We start from the raw sequence: 25,515 nt of genomic DNA, 5'->3' as shown, positions 1-25,515 counted from the left end.
AGGTGCTAACTAAAAATAAAAAAACCCAAATGCATGCCTACAAAAAAAAAAGTGTCTATGAATCCAATAAAATGTGTGTGATAATTAGGAGTAGTTGACGATTAAATAACATCGTTAGACGTGTTTCAAACAACTTTTCTAACCCTCGTGCTTTTTGAGTTTTTCAATTCTTTTATGAGAGATTTGAAAAAATGTTTCTCATTTTGTTCCGTCGTGGGGCAAAATGAGACAAATTATTTTGAATATAAATGTGATATTGGTAAGTTTCATTTATGTTACTAACCAAGATATTTTCAGTCTGGCAACACCTTCTTAAATGTACTCTGACGCAGATTATCAGAACCTAAATCCCTCAACTTTTTATGCATTCTTTGGTATATGCCATGTATAAGCCACATCAAATGTCATAGCTGGATTTCTTAAAATTATCTTTTTAGCTTTTATGCAATTCACTTTCAAGATGATTTGCTCAAGCCAATTGCAACCTCTAGTATTTCTTTTCTAGTTTCAAATTCTGCTCAGCTCTCTATAAAAATAATCTTAAAATCTAATATCAATTACATGTAAATTATATACTGATACAAGCATGATATTTTAGTATCCAATATACTAAAAAATCATAAAAACTCATTATGTTATAGAATAAGGTACTGTCACCCCAGTTTACGGTAACTGATGAGTACTTAAATGCATAAAATAGAAACACTGTAGTTAAAAGGGATAAATAAAAAAAAAAGAGATTGTAGATAAAATACAAGTAAAGATATAAGGTTTTAAATAAATATTTAATATGATGTAAATGCAGAAAATAAGATGTCTGCAAGGAAATGAGAAAAATGTCTCATTTGTTCCGCACATGCGCGCATATAAATTTGTTCACAATTAGCTTAAAGAAATAAAATGCGATCATATATGCAAGAATCGAAAACGAAAGAGACTATAAACATAAGGTTTAATTGATACTTGATAGTAATAAAGCATCCATAAAAGTTGTATCAAATAGTAAACTGCTTAAAATTAAAAACAGATTGCTTTTTATCGCAATCTCCATTACAAAACGCAGCAAAGCCTGTGATATGTTTAAGATTTTGGCTCTGAAGTTTTTTTTAAAGTTGAGCTTCGTTTGAAGTTAACAGTTTTGAAACAAAACCTGGAATTTCATTATGCAGAGTTAGTACTTCAGAAGTTTTTTAATTGTCTTTTAACATTAGCTCTGAAGTTAGCTGTGTCTTGTACGGTAATAAGTATACCATATATATACGATATATGGTATATCATGATTGGTTGGTATGTTTTAAACTTTTCAAAAAATTTTTACAGGGGTTTTGACCAGTGCTAACATTTGATCTAAAAATATTAAATGATAAAGACACTGGAAGTTTAAGTAACAAATTGCCCAGAGGTTGCGCAACGTATATAAACCAATTATTGGTATTGGTTCTCAGCGGGATTCATGGAATGTCTTAACTATACAAAATTTTATTAAATTACGATTATTGGTGCATATACCACAAAAGGTTTTGTTCTTAAACTCCATTGATAACGCGTAACATAAATACTTTTCAAACGTTCTTTTTCGGTACTTTCATTGGAATGCATTTAATAAAGTTGTTTTAAATGAAGTAACTAAGTAAATTTCTCAGTATTTATTATAAAATTGCATTAAATGAAGTAATTAAGTTAATTTTCTCAGTAATTATACCGTTGCTGCTCCAGCTAACGACCTACATTTCTTTTATTTGACAAGAAAGTTTAATTTATTGGCCAAAAAAACTTTCACATTGGTTGATTGATACTTGGGATACTTATCTAAGAATCTGGAAATCTTTTCCTTGTTCGACGACTCTGTAAGTTTTACAGAAAAAACTGTCATTAGTTCAGAAACTTACAAACAGACCAAAACTAAAAGTATTCTCTCCTTACAAACCAAAACCTCCTAATACTAATTATGGTGATAAAGAAAAGCCTCTTTAAAGAGGCTTTTCTTTGTCACCATAAATGAAAGATAATAAAATATTATTATCTTTCATTAGACTTTTTGCTAATTAAAGATAATAATATTTTATCATCTTTCATTAGCAAAAAGTTATAGACTCGTTTTCGTTTATCAAAATTAAGCAAACCATGGAATTGGCTAAATATTCCAGTTGAACATTGGCATATATACAAAGAAAACGTTGCAGAAATATTTGTATGCAACCTTTTCTGTGTTAACGATTTTGAAGAGCGAGGTATCAAACTTATTGAAGGGATGAAGGACATATATTGCTATTCATTGGAGAGAGAACAACCTACCCAATCGTTGAAAAGCATCGAAGCAGCTTCAAAGGATCTTAATCACTTAAAGAAATTAAAAAGTTAAAAAGACTTAATTAGAAGAAAGAAAAAATTAGTCAAATGAAACAGAAAAATGAAAATCCAGTAACGTGATTAATTGTAAATTTACAAATATTTTGATAGTTGTAAATTTACAATTAATCACGTTACTGGATTTTCATTTTTTTAACTATAACTCTTTTGCGTAAAAATATTTGTAAATTATAGGGAAAAAAAGAATCCGCTGAGAAAGAAAAAAATTGATAATCAAAAAAGCTTCAAAAATCTTTTCTCAAATTTGCAATGTCTTGTGGGGGATCGAAAATTCATCCTAAATTATTAATTTCAGGATCAAATTTCATCGTTGGTAAAAATCCCAGTAAAAAATATAAAATTGATGAGCCTATTATGTCATGATAGTCTTCATGTAATTTACAGAAAATAGATGATCTTCGTGTTTTTTCTCTTCAACAGAGTATCGATGTAAATTTACTTAAACTAAAATCGTGTACATCCAAATATAAGCTCTTGTCTCATCTGTATTAGTTTCAGGTTTAAGAAATTTTTAATGAGGAAGTTTTTATTTCCACTGTTTTCGAGAATATTACAAGCAATTCTAGTGACACCATTACAGCTGCATTTCGCAATACAAACCTCTTTATATATTGCAGCTTTGATTAGAACTCAAAATGATTACTAACTAGACATTCAGTTTTATTTTTGTCTTCTTTAAAATAAAAATTCTATACTCTTTTTTCAAGTTATGAATAAGGAATTGTTTTCATACATATTTTACAGACTCGTTACTAAGATATCAAAAAAATTATCCGCAACAAGTTTAAGCCCTTCATAAATGTTTGTAATAACCTAAAATGAGAGTTTTTTTTTCTTAAAACTTACAGCTTCACATTTCTAAAGCTCAAACAATTTAGGAAACTTTTTTAAAATGCAGTTTCAAATTGGATTTGTTTTCTTGGTAAAGAGGATTGTTTTTTATTTAGTAGTTGTTGCTTTAAAACTTACAATTAGAAGGAACTTCTTAAAGTAAACCTTAAGGATTAGTATTGTTAAGAAATGCTTTTTCAAAGTAAGGTGTGGTGGGGTAATATTGAAAACTGGGTAAGTGAGAACGACTCTTCAAATTTCGTTTTGATTTAATTTAACTGCTGCATCGCTCTAAGAGTCGTTTAATCTTTGAGAGCAACTCTCCCAGAAACTTTAAACTTAATTCTTCAATTAATTAAACTAATGAATCTGTTGCAATAGAAACTTTTGCTTTTCCATTAAAACTGTTGCCCTCGTATTCAAAAGCCTCAAAAAGTTAACGGTAAACTTAACTAATTTTGTTACGTTTTACACAATGCTTCGGTATTCCTGTTACGTTTTATTCTAAGCACGGTATTTTAAGTTCCAACATGGCAAGCAGTTTTAGTTGGTCTAAAAAGTTTGTAAAACAAGTAAGTTTTTGAAAGAAAGTCAATCACAAGGTTAAGGATTGGCTTTTAGCAAATGACGGTTCAAACCTCTGCATCGATGATTCGAAAATGAGCGAATTTAAAACAATATATCTACTAAGACATACAGAACAATAAGATGCACAAAAGAAAATTGTAAAATAATTAGGTTCAGCATCATATTTATAATTTTTTTTGAAGATTTTCATAAGTTTTGATGAAATCCTTCAAAAATCAAAAAAAAGTAACCAAAATCATGTTTTAAAATGTAGAACATGATGCTGAAATCCAAAATATTGTGGTCTAGTAAAGCCTCTTTTTCCATTTTGTTTTGTATTTTTTCAACTACACCATTAATTTTCCTGTGTTCACTGCTGTTGTGTCACAATATTATAGCAACGTATTCCCTTTCGTCAAAGTCATTTAGCAATTTTCTAAAGCTTCAAAAATGTTATTGGCTTTTCCACTTTCACATTTCCTAAGTTAATTTTGTTATTCTCGTTTTCAAACATCACAACGTGGTATTCAGTTTCGTTTATTTTCTTTCTATCGAAAGAAAGGCAGCAATAATCATTCTGTACTATTTTAGTGATAAAATCCTTCTTGCATTCTGCTTACGTTATGGTTAAAGTTCATATTCCTATTTGACTTGGGGTTTCAATTTCAATACCTTTTTCATTTAACTTTTTACAGAATATAATTTATTTGTACTTAAAGATTCATTTACCACAAAATTAGACTGTAACTTGGTCCTGTTGAATACTTTCTTTTTTGATTTTTATTTTCTGGTGGTTCATAGTTCTCTTGTTACTCTAAACCTGAACACCGTTCTTCTGATGCTGCTCAGATTTAGATTCGCAAACCAATTTGGAGTTACCTGAATGCCCTATGCCCTTAATAATTGTGGAATCAAAAAGGTCTACAAAAACAGATATTTCATATTATTTTCCATATTTCAAGAGATTTTCGTTGCTGAATTTGTTCAATAGTTTACTTATTTGAAAACAACTATCTTTCTTTTCTGCTTTTTTCAATTGATGCCGGGTAGTTGCGACACCCAATATTAAAGTTTTTTTAGCATTCTATTAAATCTTTTGGCTCTTGAACAAAAGCCGGACCTATTCTTGATTCTTTTCAAATGAATCTTAATTTTTCATCGGTACTCTTGAGAAATTCTCAACAATAGTTTTGCTATGCTTATCAGATGTAATAGAAAAATTTACTGCATTTTTTCTAAATTAATTAAAAAGATATTCAAATTAAATAATAATCTGTAAGACATTAAACGCAACCAAGTACAAACTATTTGAAAAAAAAACCCTCACAAAGTAAAATGTCGAAAAATCACTTAAAATTGTGCCAAACATCCTATTTTCTTTTAACAACCCGCTATATTTGATCAACATTTTAAACTATATAGTATAGCCATGTCAGTATAGCTTTTAGCGTCGATTTAAAAACTAAGCCTAATTTTGAAAATAAGTATCATAGTTTAGTGGAGTATGTAATTATGTTTCTCCAGGACTAAGAGTTTATGAGTAATTTCTAGATCCATATATGATATACTGCTACTAAATTATTGAAAAATTTTTCTTTATAAATGTCGAAAAAAACATCTGAGGTGATCAAAAATGAGTTCTTCAGTCATTTTTGCAACAAATTTTGATCTAAACATTTAAAGGATGATGGTTATCAAACATCCAAATTAAATAAAATGTACCATCAATAATTTTTAAAACGTTTACAAAAATGAATACTTCAGCTTTCCTTTTCAATTCATTTTGATCTAACACAATACTTAATTCTTTTATAGGTGTCCATTTCCATGTCACGCTTTAATGGTCAAAAGTTATCTTACTGTAAGTTTGAAAATCTGAATGAAATTTGTTTGCTTTAAATAACTCTAATTCGGAAAATTAAGTTGTCCAAAGCAAGTTGTGTTGCTTCTTTTCAAAATTTTAAGTTGGAATTTATATTTTTACTTCCAAGCCAGCTGTTAATAAATCAACAATTTAGTAAATTTCTTAATGATTTAATTTAAATTAAAAAGATTGATTATTTAATGCAATATTTTAATTGTTATTTTCAATATATAAATTAACCACAGAAGGTTATAATGATTATAAACTATCAAAAGTCAACTGGATTGTTAACATCGGTTACAAAAGTATATCTCTTTAGTGAGCTTTACATTTTGGATTAAAAAGTTGAGCAATATTATGCGACAAAAAAAATTTATTCCATTTGGTAGATAGAAAATTTATTCCATTTGGTAGATAAAAAATTTATTCTATTTGGTAGATAATGCAAAATTAATGCAAAATTAAAAACCATCAAGTTTAAGCTTCAAAGTTAAGAAAATGTATTATTCAAAAGATTGTTGAAGCATCAAATGTTTTTTGTTTAAAATATTAGAAATGACAATACTTTTTGAAAATGTAAACAACTATTCATAAATTTTTTATTCATTTTTCCTGGTTATTGTATTTATGAAATTATTTGTTTTTTGGAGAAATATTATGGTTTTCATTTTAATGGCTTTGTTATGCAAGTTATAAAATTGAAATGTGCAGCATCAAATATAGTGTTATCTGAGCGTATGATTGCTATTACCCCATTATTTATAAAATCAAACTTATTGCCGTAAATCACCTTTTTTTTGGTGAACTAATCCTCTATTTATGGTTTTCTTCATCTCTTCTCCTAGCTCCTTATTTTATTGGACATAAATTATTTCACGTAAGCATATAACTTAAATTGTATAAAAATATCTGATTATCAATTGAAATAAATGATTTAGGACATACGGATAAAAAATATGTTTTGTATATTTTATATACAACATGGCAATAAAGCCTATGCTAAAAAATTTGAGATAATATCAAATCTTGACTGACATTGAATAACTTAATTGTTGTACACTTGTCCTTTTTTTTTTTCTTTGTTATTTGTTTTGTAGATTCTCGTGGGTTATTCCACGAAGTCTTTTACAGTATGAAAGTGAACATTAGCAATTTGAGGAGTAGTTTAGTTTATCCTAAGGTTTCTAGTTATTACAGTATCATAACAATTATTGATGTATCAAGTTCGATGAATAACTATTGCCAGAGAGTGCGTGGATGGTTTGTAACACCACAGAGAGGAGATCACGTCTTTTACACTTCATGCGATGATATCTGTCAATTTTATCTTAGTGATGACAATGATCCTTCCAATATTCATTTACTTGTGTCTCAACCATCATGGGTGAACCACAACTCTTGGACAACGTAATTTGATTGTTTTCTATAGCCATTTATATTTTTTAAAATCTAACCACTTAATGAAGGCAATAATTAAACTAAAAGAAACAACTATTGAATTTGTTTCAGTTTATTTTTGCACAAATATTAAATATTTTAAAAACAATTTTACATGTAGATATACCTCGCAAACTTCTTTTCCAATTCCTTTGAAAGCAAATCAGAGTTACTACATGGAGATTGTAATGTATAACAGTGGTGGTCCTGGTTATATGTCATTAGCTGTTAAAATGCCTAATAACACATTTATTGGACCAATATCAAATTACTTATTGGGTTTTTTAAGTATGTTTTGAAATAAGTATGTGAATAATTAAGTATTTTAACGAATTGTTTAACTTTTTTTTTAATTATTCATTTAAAAACAAATATAGATTAAGCACTTGTATATACACAGGATGTGTCACAAATATTTACAGAAGATATATAGAGTTATTTTTTATTTTTAAGAAATGTGTTCACACATTTGCAGCTCTACTAAACTTGAAAAGTGTGTATATGTAAATACAAGCTTTGCAATCTGCACTTGTGAAGATGGTTATTCTGCAATCAATAATACGTGTCAAGGTAATTTTAATTTAGCATATTGATAAAGGTTACTTCGTGCACAGAATTAAATTTTCAACTAAAACCTTTTCTAGTAAAAGTTTATGATTTTAAAAAAAGATTTTCAAGTAACATCAAACAAAGAACTCAAAATGTTACTATGTTCTTTAAAATACTTTATTATTTTTTTTGGAAAAAGTCTTCTTAAACATACAATGACTTACATGAGTCCTAAACAGTAAAAATTACCAATTTCACTACAACTCAAAAGTTTTAGACCACATTGGAAAAAACATTGTTTTTCATAAACTTTGTTGTTTATAAGTATGTGAGAAAGTGTACGATAATATATACTAATCCCTTTCAAATGGATTTTCGATAAAAATTAGCTGAGTAATGAAATATTTTATTTAAATTTTTTTTGTTAAAGTAGTAACGTGGTTGTCCTCTTAACAAGCGTTTGAATCATTTCAAATTTGAGATTATTTTAAACTTGTTTGAGATTGTCCTTAATAGCTTTTTCTCACTAGTTAAATATAATTTTTACACTTGCTAATCAATTTCATCCTAGAGTAACTTGCGAACCACCGTTGTTCTTTTTGGTTTTTTTTCTCTCTGTTGTTTTTGCTGTCTTTTCAGTGAACATGGTGAAGACACTTACTACAGACCTTTGCATTACCTGTATAGAACACCGTTTCCATTTATTGATTTTCCAACTTTTGCGCATTTAGGAAAATAACAAACCCTTTCTTTTATTTTAGCATTTAGGAAAAGTTTTTTCTTTGCCACCCGAATAACATATATACCCGACTAACATATATGTATAAGATTAATAAATGATTAAGATTACTTTCTTAGACATCGATGAGTGTTCTGACTTGACTTACAGCTGTTTTCCAAACAGCAAATGCGTTAACACTGATGGTAGTTATAAATGTTCATGCAATAGCTTTTGGAAACTTGCTGATGGCAGTCAAAGTTGTGTTGGTAGGCATAAACTTTATCTTGTACTACTTGAATGTAGGTTAATGTAAAAATTTATTTATTTAAACTATTTTTAATATTTTTTCCATAATTTTTTTTCTAATAAATTACAAGAGCATCAACTTTGAAAAAAAGATGCTTTAATCTGATTGCATTCTGTTTTATCATTTGCAAAATTTGTTTTTAAACTTTACAGATATCGATGAATGCGCTGATGGAACTCATAAATGCTACGGAGACAAAATAAACTGCATCAATACAATGGAAGGTTATAATTGCTCTTGTGACAATGAGTGTTGGGTTTTAAGATCTGATATACAAGGACAAATATGTGAAGGTATGCTCAAGAACCTTTGATTTCTTTTTCTTTCTGCATTTAAAATATGTTAACAAAATACTTCTTAATAGTGCTATAATTTACTGCCAATATATTTAGTAATCTATTGAGTATATAAAATCGCATAATATTTTCATTACATTAAATATTATTTTCGTTTTAGAAAAGATAACCACAGACCTTAACTGCAAACCAAATTTAAATGTGAGTTTCCGTGGATCACTTGAGGGGTAAAAGATTAGGTTTTTCCAAGTTTTTAATTTGTTAAGTATTGTTAACTCTGTTAAACTTTATTGGTAGGAAATTATTAGAGGCTGTTTTTGCAAGTATAACTTTATGGGTACGAGGTTATTTTTTATAGAGTTTTCAAACCTTGGAAGGCTCTGATTTACTAAAAAGACGTAGGAAATTCGATTAATTCATACCTTATGAAGCAGTTTTAACAGCCTAATTTTTAAAAAAAATTAAATAAATTAGAATAAAAAAAGAACAAAAACACAAAACAAAAATAAACGGTAAAAAGCACAGCAATGTTTGAGTTTTTTTAGAAAATAAAGTCTTTAACAATCTTTAAAGCTTTAGTTCTTAAAAACGCAAGCTTCAATGTAAACATAGCAAATATTCACAACCATACCAGACAGTAAAACAAAACAGACACCAGAGAAAAAAGGAGCAATCTAAATAAAATAATTCCAATAATATATGCAAAGTCTAATTACAAAAATTCAATTCCAAAAATGATTGAATCCATCAGTAAATAGTTACATCAATCTACTATATGTTCAACGATGCGTCCTAAATAATCAAAACTAGTTCCAGTCTTCCCTCTCCCTTCCTCTTCTCGTTCTCTTATACACCTTTTAGTTAGTATATATCAAATTTTGACTTAAATTGTTACCAAAAATTGACTTTTTCATACTTATCAGATTATACTTAAATTGATATAAACCATTTTGCAGTGGCGTCATGGCATTTCTATCTCAACCACAAACAACTTTTAATCCCATTTTTAGAATGGGAGATGATTAAGGATATATTTTAAATCATCTTATGTACAACATTAGTTTATAACATTTGTTTGGTCGATTGTTATTTCTATTTTGTTTTAACATAATGATCGATCGTTATTTCTATTTTGTTTTAACATAATGATATATGTTTTGTGTCATAAATGGCAATTTTAAAACTTTAGAAAGTTGTTGACATTTTCCTTGGAAATACATCACCTTACTGATTCCTTGGTGAATGCTTATAACGTCAGTTTTGAATACTTTATCCCTTCATATGTTTCGGTGTCCTCTAAAAGTGACCTGGAAGGATTTAAAAGCATTATGCTGAGCCAGTTTAAGTACATTGTAAGCTTGAATCTTATATCCCTTATTTTTGGGAACCTTTGTCCATGTTAATACAGCTATTTAATTATTTTCTTCTAATAGCTTAAAGAAACGTTCACTTTTAATAGCAGCTTTATTCAAAATGTTAATGCAACAATTCATAATGAAATATGCCTTTATGAAGTCTTTACCATAGAAGTTCCCGTCAAAGTGACTTTTCAAAGTTTGGGAAAAAAGACTTGGAGTTTATTTAAAAGCTATCAAAATAAAGTTAGTGTTACAAATTGTAAATCTTTAAAGATCAACAAAGATCCTTTGGGACTTCCAGGTTGTTATCATTTGTTATCATTGAAGTTTTCTCCTTTCTGTTGAGAGCTTTTTTATATCTTAATCATAACCTTATTACTTCTACATTATTTGTGCTTAATTGATATGTTATTGTACTAAATTATATATTATATAACTATTGATTTAGAAAATTATGGTCGCGGTATTTTCTGGGATAAATCCAGTTCATTTGTCTATGTTTGTAAGAGTCAGCATGTCATGAGGTAGCTATTATTGAGTATTTTATACTACTCAACGTTTACGTTAGACAAAACTACTAGATTGGTTACAATCATATATGTATATATATATATATATATATATATATATATATATATATATATATATATATATATATATATATATATATATATATATATATATATATATATATATATATTATATATATATATGTATATATATACATATATATATAGAACAGACTTCAACAGCTATCGAATATTTGTTTTTGAAGTATAAAGCGATATAATATTTTTTAAAAAGTTAATTCTGGTCATTTTATATTGTTTAACTTTTCATTAGCACTGAAGCAGCATGCTACTTCTCGAATGATGATGGCCACTCATGGGAAGGTAGAAGTTTTAGGCATTATAATTACCTTCCAAATTTCTACGAACCTTGTTCTGTAATTTCAGGCTTTTTTGTATTATAGAGAATTTTTAGAACAAGTGCTAAAAAAAAAATGTTAATAAAGTGTCATAAATAAGTATTCATCAGCTTCAGATCTTCGACTGGGTTCAGTTCTTGGGCATCACTTGTTAACTAATGAGTTGTACGCAATACACCGCAATCATAAAATGTATTTAACGTTCAGTAAAGATTATCAAAAGTGGATTGCATTAACCAATGAGGAGTTTTTTAAAAATGTATCAAAATATATAGATTATAGCTATTTGAAAAGCTTAGAAAATGACGAGTATCAACTAATCACTCTAGGATCAAAGCAATGGATGGGTAATGTTTTATACTTACAAAACCTAATTTAATCAATAGTATTTTAAATAATCCTGTAAATTTGAACCAATTCTGAATTAGATGTCATTGTTTTTTTTCTAATTTGTTAAATATTGATATAAGTGAATTTTACCAATCGTCATTTATGGATTTTTTCAAACCAGTACAAATTTATTGGTCAGTATTTGTGATGAATTGGTCAGCATTTTTTGAAATAAATGTGCAGTATTTTTTGGTCAGTATATATATAATTTTGGGTCAGTATTTTAAACAAATGGTCAGTATTTCACTTTAGTTTTGTCAGTACAAAAATTAAAATTGGACGGTATGAAAATAAAATTGATCAGTATAAAAATAAAATTGGTCAGTTTAAAAATAAAATTGGTCAATATAAAAATTAAAATTGGTCAGTAAAACAGAAGTTGGTTAGTAAAAACTTTATTTATACACTTTTGAAAAGTATTTGATCTCCAAATATTTAACAAATTAAAATGCGATAAGTTACTTAGTAATGCTTTGGTAGCTTATTTTTCGTCTCCCATGCTTTCTTTTTTCACCAATAGGAACGTCTTTTGCTGCCGGTGGGAGTTTACAATACTTCATTCGAATTGCAAAACCAACTGTATGTTTGCACATGAATTTCTTAAAGAAATCGGGACAACTACATAGATTATGTGACTAATTCTCTTTATTGTTAATCATAGTTATGTTCCGGACCTTAAAAACTTCTTTTTTAAATTGATCAAAGACTTCCATTTCATTTCTTTTATGTAATCTATTTCTGTATGAGTAGTTTTTATTTCATCATTTGCAAGAAATAATCAGCTGATTCACCTATTAAAAGGTTGTTGACCTAACTGTAATGGACATTACTGTCTGAGACGAAGCTGTCTGATCATCTAAAAGTAGTTTACCTGAAATTGTATCTTTCTTATTCGGGTATGTTTCACATCTTATCCACTCACGTTTTTGTTTCTGTTTTCTTTATTTCAATGATGCTTGCTCTTCTATTGTTTCAATTTCTTCTTTACAAAAGGACTTGTATTCTGGAACAAAGTTTTCCATTTTTTTAAACTTTCTTTGTTCATTGCTCAGATAGAAATGGTAGTCTTATTTGTAAATTTTATCTAATTACTTTGGTCAAAGTTCATAATACTTTAGTTAAATTACAGATCATTTTACTTAAGTTACAGATCATCAAATATTAGTTTGAAATAAAGATAGTTTTATTTAAAAAACAGATCATTTTAATTAAAATTCAGATCATTTTGATTACATAACTGACTACTTGGTTAATTTACTGACCATTTAAATAAAAACTGAAAACTAAATTAATTAACTGGCAGTTAATATGTAAAATGTTATTATGTAACCATTTAATTAAGATACTGACCATTTCAATAAAATACTTAATAAAAAAATACAGACCAACTCATTAAAAATACTGAACCATTAAATGTCACCCTTTTCAAGCTATTAGAAAATTTTGTTTAGGAAATGAAACTGGTTTATTCTTTCGAAACGCATCAAATGAGACATGGTTACAAAAAGTAAAGTGGTAACAAACATTATGAACAAGTTTATGTAAATAAATTCACTATTTTACGCGTTTGTAGCATAAATATTTTTTGCTTTTTGACTCTGAGATCCCGAACTTTATGAAAAAGAAGCACAACAAAAAAAAATATATTGACTACTTTCATCCCGTAAAGAAATGTGAATTGAACAAACTGAGGCTCCAATCTTCGGGCCGTAGTTTATTCTGAATTCTTTTTATCAGTTATAGTTATATTACATAGTGGAACAAATTTTTCTTCTGTTGAGATATTTCAAATAGTTTTTGTGCTTTTCACAACTGACTTAAAATCTAAAGTAAATTATTACAAATTTTCAAATTGTTTTGGTTTTTGCTTTACTATTTAAGATATAATTCATTTTGAATGTGAAAAATTACAAAGCCGTAGAAAAACTATAAAGTTATTTTAAAAAATTTATTGATAATGAATCAATAATAAATTTTTTTTATTATCATTGAGATTAAAAACTTTATTATCAAGTGAAAAAAAAAGCTTCATTTAATTTTCTTGGTGCAACTAAAAAAGAGCAACTTAAAGGTTTAAAAAATCTTTTAAAAGACCCAAAGCACAACTCTTTTTCAGTATTATAAATCAATTGACTACTATCATGTCACATTCCGTATGAGCGGGCCTTGTAATTTAGAAGCGCTTGAATTTACCATTAATAGTAATAAACCGGAGAGTGGTGCAAGAGCATATGCTAAGCTTTTTCAATGAAAGAAAGTACTTAACCAAAGGTTAAAATGATCCAAAAGATAAAAATATTGAAACTGTTCCAAAAAACCTTGTTGCACCTATGGAGATGTTCAAAGAAAATGATTCTTGATGTGAAAATCATTTGCTTGCAGTTGTTAATTATAGCAAGTAAGCGAAACAAATATTATCAAAAGTCTTTGATTACGAAAGATAGAAAAAGCATGAAAGTTACAGAAAAAAAACGCAGGGCCTTTAATACCAAAGAAGAATTGGGCATTAGATAGGCAATTATCAGTGCAGATTTTTTCGGTTTAGCATAAACATAGTGTTGTTTTCAAGATGAAAAAACATGTTCTTATTATAAAGACCATTTTTATATTGTTTTAGATATAAATGTTTTAAAATTATGCATGAAGCGTTTATTTATTTGAGGCAGTTTTTTTGCTCGTAATTATCGTTTTTCTAAAACTGCATAAAGTATTGCACCCAATCGGTAAATACTGTGAATTCGCACAGTCTAAATAAACTAATACTTTTTTCTCTGCATCCCAGAGCAAGCCAATCAGCTTTAACCTAAAAGTTGAGTCATAAACGGAGAAACCGTTGTTCAAGTATATGTTTAATGAATTACTGATTTAACTATTGATGAGTTCCTCTCTAAAATTTGGCTAAAGGAAAAGTTAAGATATTCTAGATCTGCAGTAATGTGCAGAAAGTTTTGTCAATTTTTGAATAAGCTCTTTTTTATAAAATATTTTGTCATCTTTTGCACTGTTGAATAATTGAAGAAAAACTAAAAGCTTATGCAATCATCAAATAAAATATGGTGCGTACCTAAATAAACATCGCAGACAATTTTTACATAAGAGTGATTAAGTAATTGATAAAGAATATCATTTGCGCGCACGTTACATCGTTGCTTAGATTCATGATTTATAAGAAAATGCATAAAATATATTATAATCAAACACCAACTAAAGCTTGTCATCTTAATTATTAATGGTTAACAAAACGTAAGATAATTTGAAAATCGCTCAAATGTCATCGTGAAAAACTTTAAATGTGCAAAAATCTAGAAGATTTTGAATAAAAATGAAGTTTCATATTGTTGTCGTTTTTATGGTAAGAAATTTTTCTTTGTTAGCTCTTTTTCTATTAACTTCATACTAAAATTAGAACGGGTTCATTTAGAATAATATATAATATAAGATTGGTTAAGAGCCGCACTACATTGTGTAAGTTTGTAGAAAATAAAGGTAAAATTGGTTAATAACTTATTATCATAAGGAATTATTTAATTCATCAAATTATGCAACCACAGTGTCTTTACAACTTTTTCATTTAAGCAAGAGGTTTACCACGACAGTGGTAAATCTCTCGCGGAACATATAGCGGAAGAGAATCAATCAGTTCCTGGAAGGCCAATTTTTTAAATTAAATTGTTTTTGTAAAAAAAAGTTGCAGAAAACAGGGTAGCGAATTGGTGGCAGGTCTTGTGAGTATGGAGGATGATGGAGAACTTCTAACTCTAATTCCTGCAGTTTTGCCACAGTCATATGTGCAGTGTGTGATCTAGCGTTGTCATGCAATAAAATAGCAGTTGATCTGTTTACCAATCAGAAGTATTTCTTTTTAAATTTCGCATTTTTTGTTTAAATTTTCGTCCATTTAGTTTCATTATATTTGTGTTGTGATTGATGGTTTCATGAAATCAAAGAAGATTACACCTGCGCCAGACTATCAAACACTCACCGTCAACATCTTCTGATGAATATTGCGCTTTGGAGTGTGTTTTGGTGATCCATTATTGTTGCAACTAAACGTTTGCAATTTTTGTATTAGATCTATTTCTAATTACACGTGAAAGTTCGAATAAAAAGTGGATTAGGTTTGATTCTAGGCTACCGCGTGTCTTATTCTTGAGATCAAAGAAAGTCATACCAAATTTTATTAAACAACTTGATACTGTCTGCTGTGTAATAGCACAAGAGCCAAGTTAACTATTAATGTTTCGTGCGGTATGCGCTGCCGACTTTCCACTTAAGAACTCGCACTTTATAATGGCGCGAATTTTTGATTGATTCATTTTCAACTAGATTGACTTTTAAAAAATTTTAACTGGAAATAGAGAGATCCAGACATCGAGATGACAAACCTATAAGAAAAGTTAAGAAATGTTGAAATTTTTATATACAACTTCGTTCACACTAAAATGACCTAAAAAAAACTTCATTTAAATGATATTTTCGTTTGAACGGGAAAAAAGTAATAATTTTTTTTAACATCTAAATTCTTTAGATGTTAAAAAAAAAATGTTTTATATGGGACATAAAAATATTATAAAGAGTTGGTGAGTGCATGGCTTAAAACGATTTGAAAGCCTTATTCTAGAAACGAATATCGTGGAACTACCTGACAATTATTTCCGAAATGAAAGTCCGTTTGAACAAGTTTTCAGCTTTAGCAATTAAATACCCCTACTTAAAACCAGCCGTCATGAGTAAAAAAGACAGTTCAGAGGTTAAAACTGATGCTGCTGGTTTCAATGAAACACTTGTTACTAAGTTTAATTTAGTTATCTATAAAATTGCTTATTAAAAAAAAGTGTAAATTTATTTTAATCTTCTGTGTTATCCATGGTATCTAACACAAAAGAACCTCTTTAAAACCAAACTTTTTCTTTTATTACTAACTGTTAATAATTTAATGTAATTAGGAAGATGGGGTAGGGTATAGGATTTTAATTATGAGGGTTTAATCCATTCTTCTCTGTTTTTCTTCTTTCGTATTTAAAGTGAAAAAAAAAATAAGTACGTCAAAAAAAAAACGCATTTTAATTTTAAATAATGCAAAAAATGCAAAGAAAAGATCAAATAATATTTAATAATAAAAGAAAAGGTGCCAGCAATTTGGTAACATTTTGTACCATTAAAACTCGGCAAAGTATGCCGTTGCTAAGGATTCCTTGTTTGGTTAATACCGCAATTAAAAAAAAAAAAAAAAAATAATAATAATCTTTAATTTTTTGTTGATCTCACGGTCGTTCAGAGGCGACAAGTTATTATACGCAGGCGCAGTAGTAACTTTAAAAAGTCAAACTTTAATAATGGCTACGGTCCGTAGCAACGAATTTTTTTATTTAGTTGACTGATTATTTATACAGCTATTCACAAAAGTTTAAACGATTGCAGAAATTTCAAATCTAATCTTCGGTTTTCCTTGAATAAAAATCTAACGGAAATAGATATCAAAATAATTATTTTTCCAATTTGGTAAATAGGTTATTTGTTAATAGAATAAAAAAAAGTAGGTTTTGACTCATTACCGTTTACTCAGAAATTTCATTAAAAGGTAGATGATACAAATTAAGAGGTTTCACAAAAGTTTAAACGATTTTATTTAGGATCAATTATTTGCAAATTAATTGATAAATCCGCTGCGAAATTTTTTTTCGCAGCGAATTTATCAATTAATTAGCAAATAATTCAGTAGTTTTTCAATTAAAAAATTCATCACAACATCATCAGGCAGCTTTTAATTCATTAAAAATCAACTTAAAATATTGTGAATTTAAAATTAATTTCAATTGCGTGCAAATGGGTCGAAAATCAGTTTCTAGTGACGTCAATTGGCAAGTTATTGGTATGGCGCGGACAAAAAATTACACAAACGTTCAAATAGGCAAAATACTTAACATTTCTGAATATTGCGTTAGAAAAACCATCAAAGCCTGGGAACTTACCAAGGACGTCCCCGACATGCCGCGTACTGGGAGACCATCCAAACTCGAAAAAAAAGCAAGCAATTCATCTTTCAACAAGACGGGGCTTCAGCTCATACAGCACACTCAATCAAAGAATATTTTTTGAAAAAAAAGTTCAATGTGATGCCCTGGTGCCCTAGATCACCAGATCTCAACCCAATCGAAAATATTTGGTCTTGGATCGACAATCAACTGACATACCATGAAATTCAATCAACTCAGCATTTAAAGCAACTTTTGAATGAGTACTGGCTGAAGGTACCTCGCGTGATGTGCATGAAATTAGTTGAATCAATGCATAAACGAGTTTTTCTATGCTATAAAAACAAAGGAGGACACTTCAAATATTAATTTTATTTTTTTTTTTCATTTTTTGTTCGAATGTTGCAATTCGTTTAAACTTTTGTGCTTCTTATTTTTCCGATAAGATTTTTTGTAATAGCTTTTTTCTAATTAAATATAAAAATTTTTATAGCATGTTCATATTCATTTTAAAGCTAATTACTTTTTCTTTAATAAATAAAAAAAAATTAAACCGATATCATTTTACAGTTTTTATTAATCAAAAACCAAACATACTTGATAAAAATTCTGCAATCGTTTAAACTTTCGTGAATAGCTGTATATGTTTCCATATAAATCAACATTTTAAACTCTTTCTAAAACTGAAATCATAAAAAGCATATCTTAGTTGCATAAGAAAATGATTCAAATAAGATAAAGATTATTTCAAAAAGTTTAAAGTTGCGCTTTTCTAAGTAAATTAACATTCTTGAATATGCTAATTTGTTTACACTTTTAAAAATACATAATCTAATTTTCTGAGCGTAGAAATTAAATGTATTTTTTTTTTAAATTCAGATGAGTTTTTATAGTGTTTAACACCTTTTATCAGATCTTAGCACTCAATCTTTTCTTCTTGTAAATAAACATACAAACACACACACAGCTATATATATATATATATGTATATGTATGTATGTATATATATATATATACATACACATAAATACATATATTACATACATACATAATACATACATACATAATACATACATACATACATACATATTTTTTTCTTTTACATTTTGATATATATATATATATATATATACATATATATATATTTATATACATAAATACATACATTACATATATACATACAGTACATATATACATACATACAAATATTTTTTTTACCTTCTGAACTGGGTTTGATTGCTATTCGTTTGCTTAGGCAAACCAATAACAAGATTTGTTTAGTTTTTAAGGTGTTTTTTTTTTTTAATTTTAATTACTTCTCTTCTCACTCCTTACTCTTACAGGTTTATTTACTTTTGCTTTATATTCAAAATTGGTTTCTTATTTGTTTGTTATTATAATTAAAATTTGTGTGCTATTTTAGGATCAAGGACATATAATGATGGAATGTTTTTAGCTGTTTGGCAAATTTTTACTGATCAGCTTTAAAGATTAAATTGTTTTAAATTAGCTTGAAATTTCCTTGGGTTACAATTTCGGTCAAACTAGATACAAAATGTCTGATGTGATCAATTCGTCCCGTAGATATATTAAAAGTTTTTATATGTAAAACATTTCTTACATACTAAAATATTTTCACGAGGAGTACTCAAGTGAAATTTATACAAATTAGTCCTCAAAGTTCCCGCATGATTTTAGACAAACATTTAGCTTATTTGCAATTACGCATATCCTCGGGACATGTTAAAACATGCAATATTAAGCACTTCTGTGGCTAATCGTTTTTTCATTCCATCCTATCCGTCGAATTACGCTTTTGCATAATTTGACTGATAAATTTTTTATAAGTGCTTAATGAGTAATTCTAACGAAAATGGACTTACACCATTTTCATAAACAATTGTTATGCAATTTCATTTATTAACAAATTTTAAATTGATCAAAGCATATGGATATGTTTAAATACCAACTGTAAATTGTTTATAAATAAAAAGTGCACACTAAGTTAAATGTAAATTATGTGATTTCTAACTTTTTTTAAAAAATGGACTTACACCACTTTCAAAATAGACGGTCCAAATAATGAATTGACTATATGCACATTTACATTTAGTCAAAGATTATTTCTACTGACTTCAATAAAAAAACTGCACAAAAGAACTTTTACGACCATAAACATTTAAAAGTTATAAAGTTTATATTATGACGGTACAACTGAGCCATCACCTTGGAAGACGAGCAACTAGGACCGGCCCTGCTGTGTAACTGGTGAATAAAACTTTTCCTTTCTTGCAGCTTCTGACCAGAACTTTCCGACTAGTTTTTTAACAAACTAACTTGTACATTTCAGAAAAAGACTTCTATAAAGTATGATTTGTCTAGGGTTGATATGGAAAATTACTAAATATATAGCCTAGCCACCTCTACTTATCCATATGTTATCAGCCATTAAAATTTAAACAATAATATACTTAAACTTTATTTTTAGGTATCATTTTTTAATTTGTGCTCAAATGGTGAAAACAATACAGCCTGTAAGTTTTAAAATCTATGTTTGTGATTAACAAATTAAGCATAGAAAATTTAGTTGATTTTTCTGATAAAGAAAGTTTGCTTAAGTTTTGAGAGCGTATTTCACAGGATGAAGTTGATTGCGAAAACAAAGTTATTATTACTAGAATTATTATTATCAGAGGTTAATATTATTAGAAGTTATTATTATTAGAATTTTACTGATCATGGAAGGCAAATTTTAAAATTATTTTTAAGTTTTGATTCATGCATTCTTAGTTATCTTAATTAACATTCTTTACTATCTTATCTTAAATATCTAAACTAATATTGCTCATTATAATTTATGATTTGGATAAAATCGTGTTGAAAAATATAAAAAAATTTGTTCAATCCCAGGTCAATTTTTTCTTGATTATAACAAGACATTGTTTTTCTTTGTTAGATACTCGTGGGTTGTTCCGTGAAGTATTTTACAACATGGCAGTGAACATAAACAATTTGAGAAGCAGTTTAGTTTATCCTAAGGTTTCCAGTTACTGTAATATAATTACATTATTTGATGCCTCAATTTCCGCGGCTAATTATTGCCAGAGGGTTCGTGGCTGGTTTGTAACACCTTTGAAAGGAAATCACACCTTTTACACTTCTTGCGATGATATCTGTGAATTTTATCTTAGTGATGACAATGACCCTTCTAATATTCATTTACTTATTTCACAAACAATATGGAGCGCTCACAATCAGTGGAATAAGTAGCATCTATACTTTTTATATTTATTGTTGTCATTGTTATTAATATTATTATTATTACTATTACTATTGATATTTTTATTATTATTATTGTTTGTAATTTTGAATCGTTGTAACCTTTGGTTTGATTTGTTTTAACCTAGACACAAACCCACTCATAAAATCTTATAAATGCATATCTTTTTCATTTTTAAATATAGATATCCAACCATGCAAAGTTCTTCTCCTATTCCATTAAAAGCAAATTACAGTTACTACATAGAAATGGTAATGTTTAACAGTGGTACTCCTGATGGGTTTTCATTAGCTGTTAGACTGCCAAATAACACATTTCTTGGACCAATTCGTAATGACTTAATGAGTTTCCTGAGTAAGTTTTAATTGAGTTTGAAATTTTGAAAAATAACTGAAGGTTTTATAAAACTCAGTGTTAAAACGTGATTGAATTTAAAAATAGTTTGTAGACTTAATATTTTAAATTTCATTATTATATAAAGTTTGGTTTTTGCAGTTTTTGGTAATATTTAGAAACATGTACTTTAAACTCCTGCACTTCTTCGAAAATTGAAAAGTGTGTGTCTGTAAACACAAGCTTTGGAATTTGCAACTGTCAAATTGGTTATTATGCTTTAAATAGCACATGTCAAGGTAATTGTACTAAGTAATATCCATACTAAAACTTTTTACAAATTAGTTTAGTTAACTTATTATAAAGCGTCAGGCGCTGCAGCAAATCCCCCACATCCCTTTTTATGATTGATATGTTGGAGAATTTAATACTAATTAAGCATCGGTAGAAAACATAGGCTTCAAAATTAATGCAATCTGAAGTTGAATCTACAAAAATATACAACAAATCGTTAAAACTCGCCACCTTCAGTAAACTAACAATTAACTTTGTTTTCAAAAGCAATACGTTGGCAGCCTGGTTTTTACAATAAAGTTTTTTTTTTTTTGGTTTATAACAAACCATCTATAATTTTTGACGAAAAAGTTTTTTCGAGTGTAACTAAAAAGACGAAAGAGGAATATAACATGCTGCTTATTTGAAACACTTGGTTCTTCCTTGTGAGTTTTAAATGTATAAAAGAATTTAATGCTATTCATGAAAAAGTAAAAGAAATTGAAAAGACGAACTCTCATGAAATAATAGAAATGGAATTCCTTAAGGTTTTTTGTAAAAAAATGTTCTTAATAAATTTGCGTAGCGATGAAAATAAGTTTTTGATTAACACGATCCTAGGCCACACTTGTCCAAAAATGAGAATAATTACTCCGAAAAGCACCAGAAAAACCCTTTGGTGGGAACAATATACACACCTTCCTGATATGAACAATCCAAAAATTGAAATCTTTTATGACCGTCCGAGGAAAAAAATTTAATTTGAAGATTTCGGCATTGTCCAAAAAGTTTGCAAAACGGTGCAATATGTATCTTTGGTGCAATATGTATCTTTGGAATAAGAATCATAAAAATAAGTCAGAAATTGTATTAAAAACATTTTGCTATTATAACGAAGCCCTAGTGAGTAATATTTAATTCTAAACAAGTTTTTGTAATTCCAGGAAAAAGCAGTTTTTGTCAAGTCGTCAGGTTAGAATTATTTTGTTCTATCTCCAATTTTAAACGTTGGGAGAAAATGAATTGTTAGTTTTACTTAATGATTACTTTTAAAATAAATCTTTTTTTTGAAATTTTTTTTCTAAGTAGTTTCTTTAAATAAAAATTATTTAAAGAATAAGTTATTATTTCTTAAAAAAGTAATAGTAGAACTTTAAATAATTTTTACTTATAGAAAAATATCAAAAACTTTCTTTCAACGTTTTAAATGGGAGATAGAACAAAATAATTCTAACCTGAGGAAGTGTTAAATTCTGCATGACAACTTTTTTTTAACTTCAAAGCAAAAATGCCAAGTTCTGTTAAAAAACATGATGACTGTAGGAAAACAGTTTGTTTCCTATTTTTGAACAAATGTACTCGAGAATTGAAAAGTTTTTTTGATTGAACAAATCAAGAAATCAGTTTCATTCACACTTGACTTTTCTGACTCACGAGTTACAAGTGGAATATGCAATACCTGCAGGGTTCTTTTAGGAAAAAAGTGCAAAGGTGAAAATGTGGCTCTCCCAAAACTTTATGATTTCACAGAAAGCCTGGTTAGACCAGAGACACATGGTTAGCCTTGTGATTGCATTATTTGTCGAATTGGTCATTTGAAAGCACTTCAAAAGCACCCTTTGGACAAATCAGAATCTCCAGGAGCTTCAAAAAATCAAAGAAGATGTTCAGACTGTCTCACACTTGTTGCAAGAGGAGTGTCACATCAGTGCAATCAATACACCTTCAGAGAAAAGCTCAAAGAACTTGCTTCAAAGGATCCAAAAGCCAGTGAACAGATTGCATCGACTGTTATCTCAGCAAAACAGTCCTCACCTCATGGAACTGTCAGGATTGCGCAAAGTGGTGGAGGCCGTCTCATGCCAATTACTCCAGGTAAACGGAATCTTGCATAATACTTCAACAGTAAAAGTACTACATAAAATTTTTTGCATTTTAACAAGGCTACTGCTTTTTAAGTGTCTCAATTTGGTGTTTTTCAAATTTCTTTCCTAAAGGTCCTTCAAACCCAAAGAGACTGTTTGGTGATGTGCCACTTCTACGAGCTCAAGATCTTGTCTGCATACAAAACAACACTGGACTGTCAAACAACAACATCAAAAAACTTGCGTCTACATTAAACCAAGTCACAAATACAAAAGTTGTCGAGCCAAAAATTTAAAGAAAAGTTTCTTGACATTGGAAAGCAATTGGCAGACCACTTCTCACACACATACATATCCATTTCAAATGACAAGCAGCAGTCCAGAAAACAACTTGTGGTTCACTGCAAAAATCTGTCTGAGCTACTGAATGATGTCTTGTTGCAACGTCATGTTCAAGGTGACTACTTGGTGAAGTTGGGCATCGATGGTGGAGGTGGTTTCCTTAAAGTCAGTCTTGGCATTCACTAAGAAGAAACAAGACTTCCATCCATTTCACCACCAGGCAAAAAGGCTGTGTTATTTCAAACACCCAGAGACAGTGGAGTTAAGCGCCAACTCCTCGTTGCAGTTGCGCAGGATGTTCATGAAAATTATGATAACCTCAAAAGCATCTTGTTTTTAATTTGTCCAAGTGGAGTAGATTTTTCTTTGTCCTGTAACATGAAGTTAGCAAACCTTGTTTGCGGGCTTCAATCCCATGCCAGCTCTCATCCATGTACTTGGTGTGATGCGGATCACCGTAACTTGTCACAATGTGGAAAACTTCGCACTTTTGGCTCAATAAGAAAGTGCTTTGCTTCATTTCATGAATCAGGTCTGGACCAAAAGCACTTCACATCAAGCTTCAGCCATTTCATGGAGGCCAGTTTGCTGGCAATGAGTGCCGAAAACTTTTAAAACATGTTGATCTTCTTCAAAGACTTGCTGAAGAAGACTCAGCATCCCAAGTTTTTCCATGGATTGATACACTCGAAAAGTTTGATGCAGTTGTGTCCTCTTGTTTTGAAAATCAGTTGCAGAGTAACTATGCTGAAAAAAATCACACAGTTCAAAAATTCCTTCCTTTCTTTGCCAAAGACAAATGTGATCCCTAAAATCCACGCCGTCTTCTTTCATGTCAAGGAATTCATTGATCACAGGAAATAATATCTTGGCAAGTACAGTGAGCAGGCCACAGAGGCATTGCATTACAACTTCAGGACGCATTGGGAAAGATACAAGATGCCAATAGACCATCCAGAATATTTGAGAAACCTACAAAATTGTCTTGTTGATTTCAACAGCAAGAACTTGTGAAAGCATTGGCTCCTCTTGAAAACCTGTTGAAGTTTTTCAAGAAAATCATCATTTTGAATTTAAAATTCTGAGTAAAATTAAAGGAATGCACTGTTTGTTTTTTGAATTTAATATGTGGAAAGTGCTGTGAAGAAATTTTTGATTATATAAAAAAAAAAATAACTTTGTATTTATTGAGAATAAAATGTTCAGAAAAGCAAAAATTGTTTTATTATGATTCTCAAAGCAGTCAACATACAATTTCTGACTTATTTTGTGATTTTTATTCCAAAGATACATATTGTACCATTTTGCAAACTCTTTGGACAATGCCGAAAACTTCAAATTGAATTTTTTCTCTCAGACGGTCATAAAAGATTTCAATTTTTGTATTTTTCATATCAGGAAGGTGTGTATATTGTTCCCACCAAAAGGTTTTTCCGGTGCTTTTCGGAGTAATTATTTTCATTTTTGGACAAGTGTGAGGCGTTAGGGCTTGGGCATTTATCTTCGAAAAACCATTTAGATAAACAGTCAATATTTTTCGGAAGATTCCTTTTTGTGTAAAAAAAAAAAAAAAAAAATTTATGGGGGTTATTTGAAGTATTAAAATAAAGTCAATAGTCTTAAATGCATATCTTTTTTGGTACAAACAATTTTAGTCGTTCTAAAGTTAATTGCTGTGAATAATCAATAAAAGAATTCTTCGACTTTTTCCATCAGTTTTGAGTAATAACTTAGACAACAAAATAAGAACCCAACCAAAAAACGCGTTGAATTCCAAAGTTCTATTACTCCGAAATCTTTATTAAAAATTATAAAAACCAGGTTCCAGT

At 28.8% G+C, this 25,515-nt stretch overlaps 2 protein-coding genes across 18 annotated transcripts in view; both read left to right on the top strand.

The window, feature by feature from the left end:
* The first annotated feature begins 3,160 nt into the window (after window positions 1-3,160).
* LOC145190203 (uncharacterized) lies at window positions 3,161-13,197 on the top strand. 5 transcript variants are annotated; one of them, XM_090091734.1, is made up of 14 exons: window positions 3,161-3,292; window positions 5,584-5,629; window positions 6,730-7,039; window positions 7,191-7,357; window positions 7,523-7,639; window positions 8,477-8,605; window positions 8,799-8,939; window positions 9,103-9,169; window positions 10,132-10,294; window positions 10,376-10,601; window positions 10,749-10,824; window positions 11,144-11,193; window positions 11,339-11,575; window positions 13,070-13,197. In XM_090091734.1, exons 1-14 carry the CDS (start codon window positions 3,263-3,265, stop codon window positions 13,135-13,137), a joined length of 1,827 nt encoding a protein of 608 aa, XP_089947860.1. In that variant the 5' UTR covers window positions 3,161-3,262; the 3' UTR covers window positions 13,138-13,197. The 5 variants fall into 5 exon arrangements, with proteins under 5 accessions (XP_089947860.1, XP_089947862.1, XP_089947863.1 ...); XM_090091735.1 differs by lacking the exons at window positions 3,161-3,292; window positions 5,584-5,629; window positions 6,730-7,039 and having other exon boundaries at window positions 7,248-7,373; XM_090091736.1 differs by lacking the exons at window positions 10,749-10,824; window positions 11,144-11,193; window positions 11,339-11,575; window positions 13,070-13,197 and having other exon boundaries at window positions 10,132-10,287; window positions 10,376-10,543.
* A 1,335-nt stretch (window positions 13,198-14,532) lies between these two features.
* The window catches only part of LOC149887337 (uncharacterized), a 154,478-nt gene continuing 143,495 nt past the window's right edge, over window positions 14,533-25,515 (top strand). For 9 of the 13 annotated variants that reach the window (XR_016453245.1, XR_016453242.1, XR_016453247.1 and 6 more), the window contains exons 1-5: window positions 14,856-14,970; window positions 20,082-20,127; window positions 20,550-20,859; window positions 21,058-21,227; window positions 21,386-21,505. Coding sequence is in view for 5 of the 13 variants with exons in the window: in XM_090090080.1 (XP_089946206.1) it covers window positions 14,941-14,970; window positions 20,082-20,127; window positions 20,550-20,859; window positions 21,058-21,227; window positions 21,386-21,505 (676 nt within the window). In the remaining 8 variants the exon portion in view is untranslated. Of the gene's footprint in view, window positions 14,971-20,081; window positions 20,128-20,549; window positions 21,228-21,385; window positions 21,506-25,515 lie in introns of those variants that run through there. The other 4 variants (XR_016453246.1, XM_090090079.1, XM_090090075.1 and 1 more) reach the window with 4 other exon arrangements.

The sequence above is a fragment of the Hydra viridissima genome, unplaced genomic scaffold, assembly GCF_058129835.1.
Source record: "Hydra viridissima isolate aposymbiotic clone 2 unplaced genomic scaffold, HvirCarnegie_v1 scaffold_6, whole genome shotgun sequence".
Lineage (NCBI taxonomy): Eukaryota > Metazoa > Cnidaria > Hydrozoa > Anthoathecata > Hydridae > Hydra > Hydra viridissima.
Note: the sequence above shows the minus strand (reverse complement) of the source record. Positions and strands in the feature narration are given on the sequence as shown.

Coding starts and splice junctions, on each gene's coding strand:
- LOC145190203 (XM_090091734.1), top strand. CDS start 3,263: ATGCAGTTTCAAATTGGATTTGTTTTCTTG. Junction 8,606..8,798: donor TGGCAGTCAAAGTTGTGTTG/GTAGGCATAAAC, acceptor TAAACTTTACAG/ATATCGATGAATGCGCTGAT. Junction 11,576..13,069: donor AGGATCAAAGCAATGGATGG/GTAATGTTTTAT, acceptor AATTTTGTTTAG/GAAATGAAACTGGTTTATTC.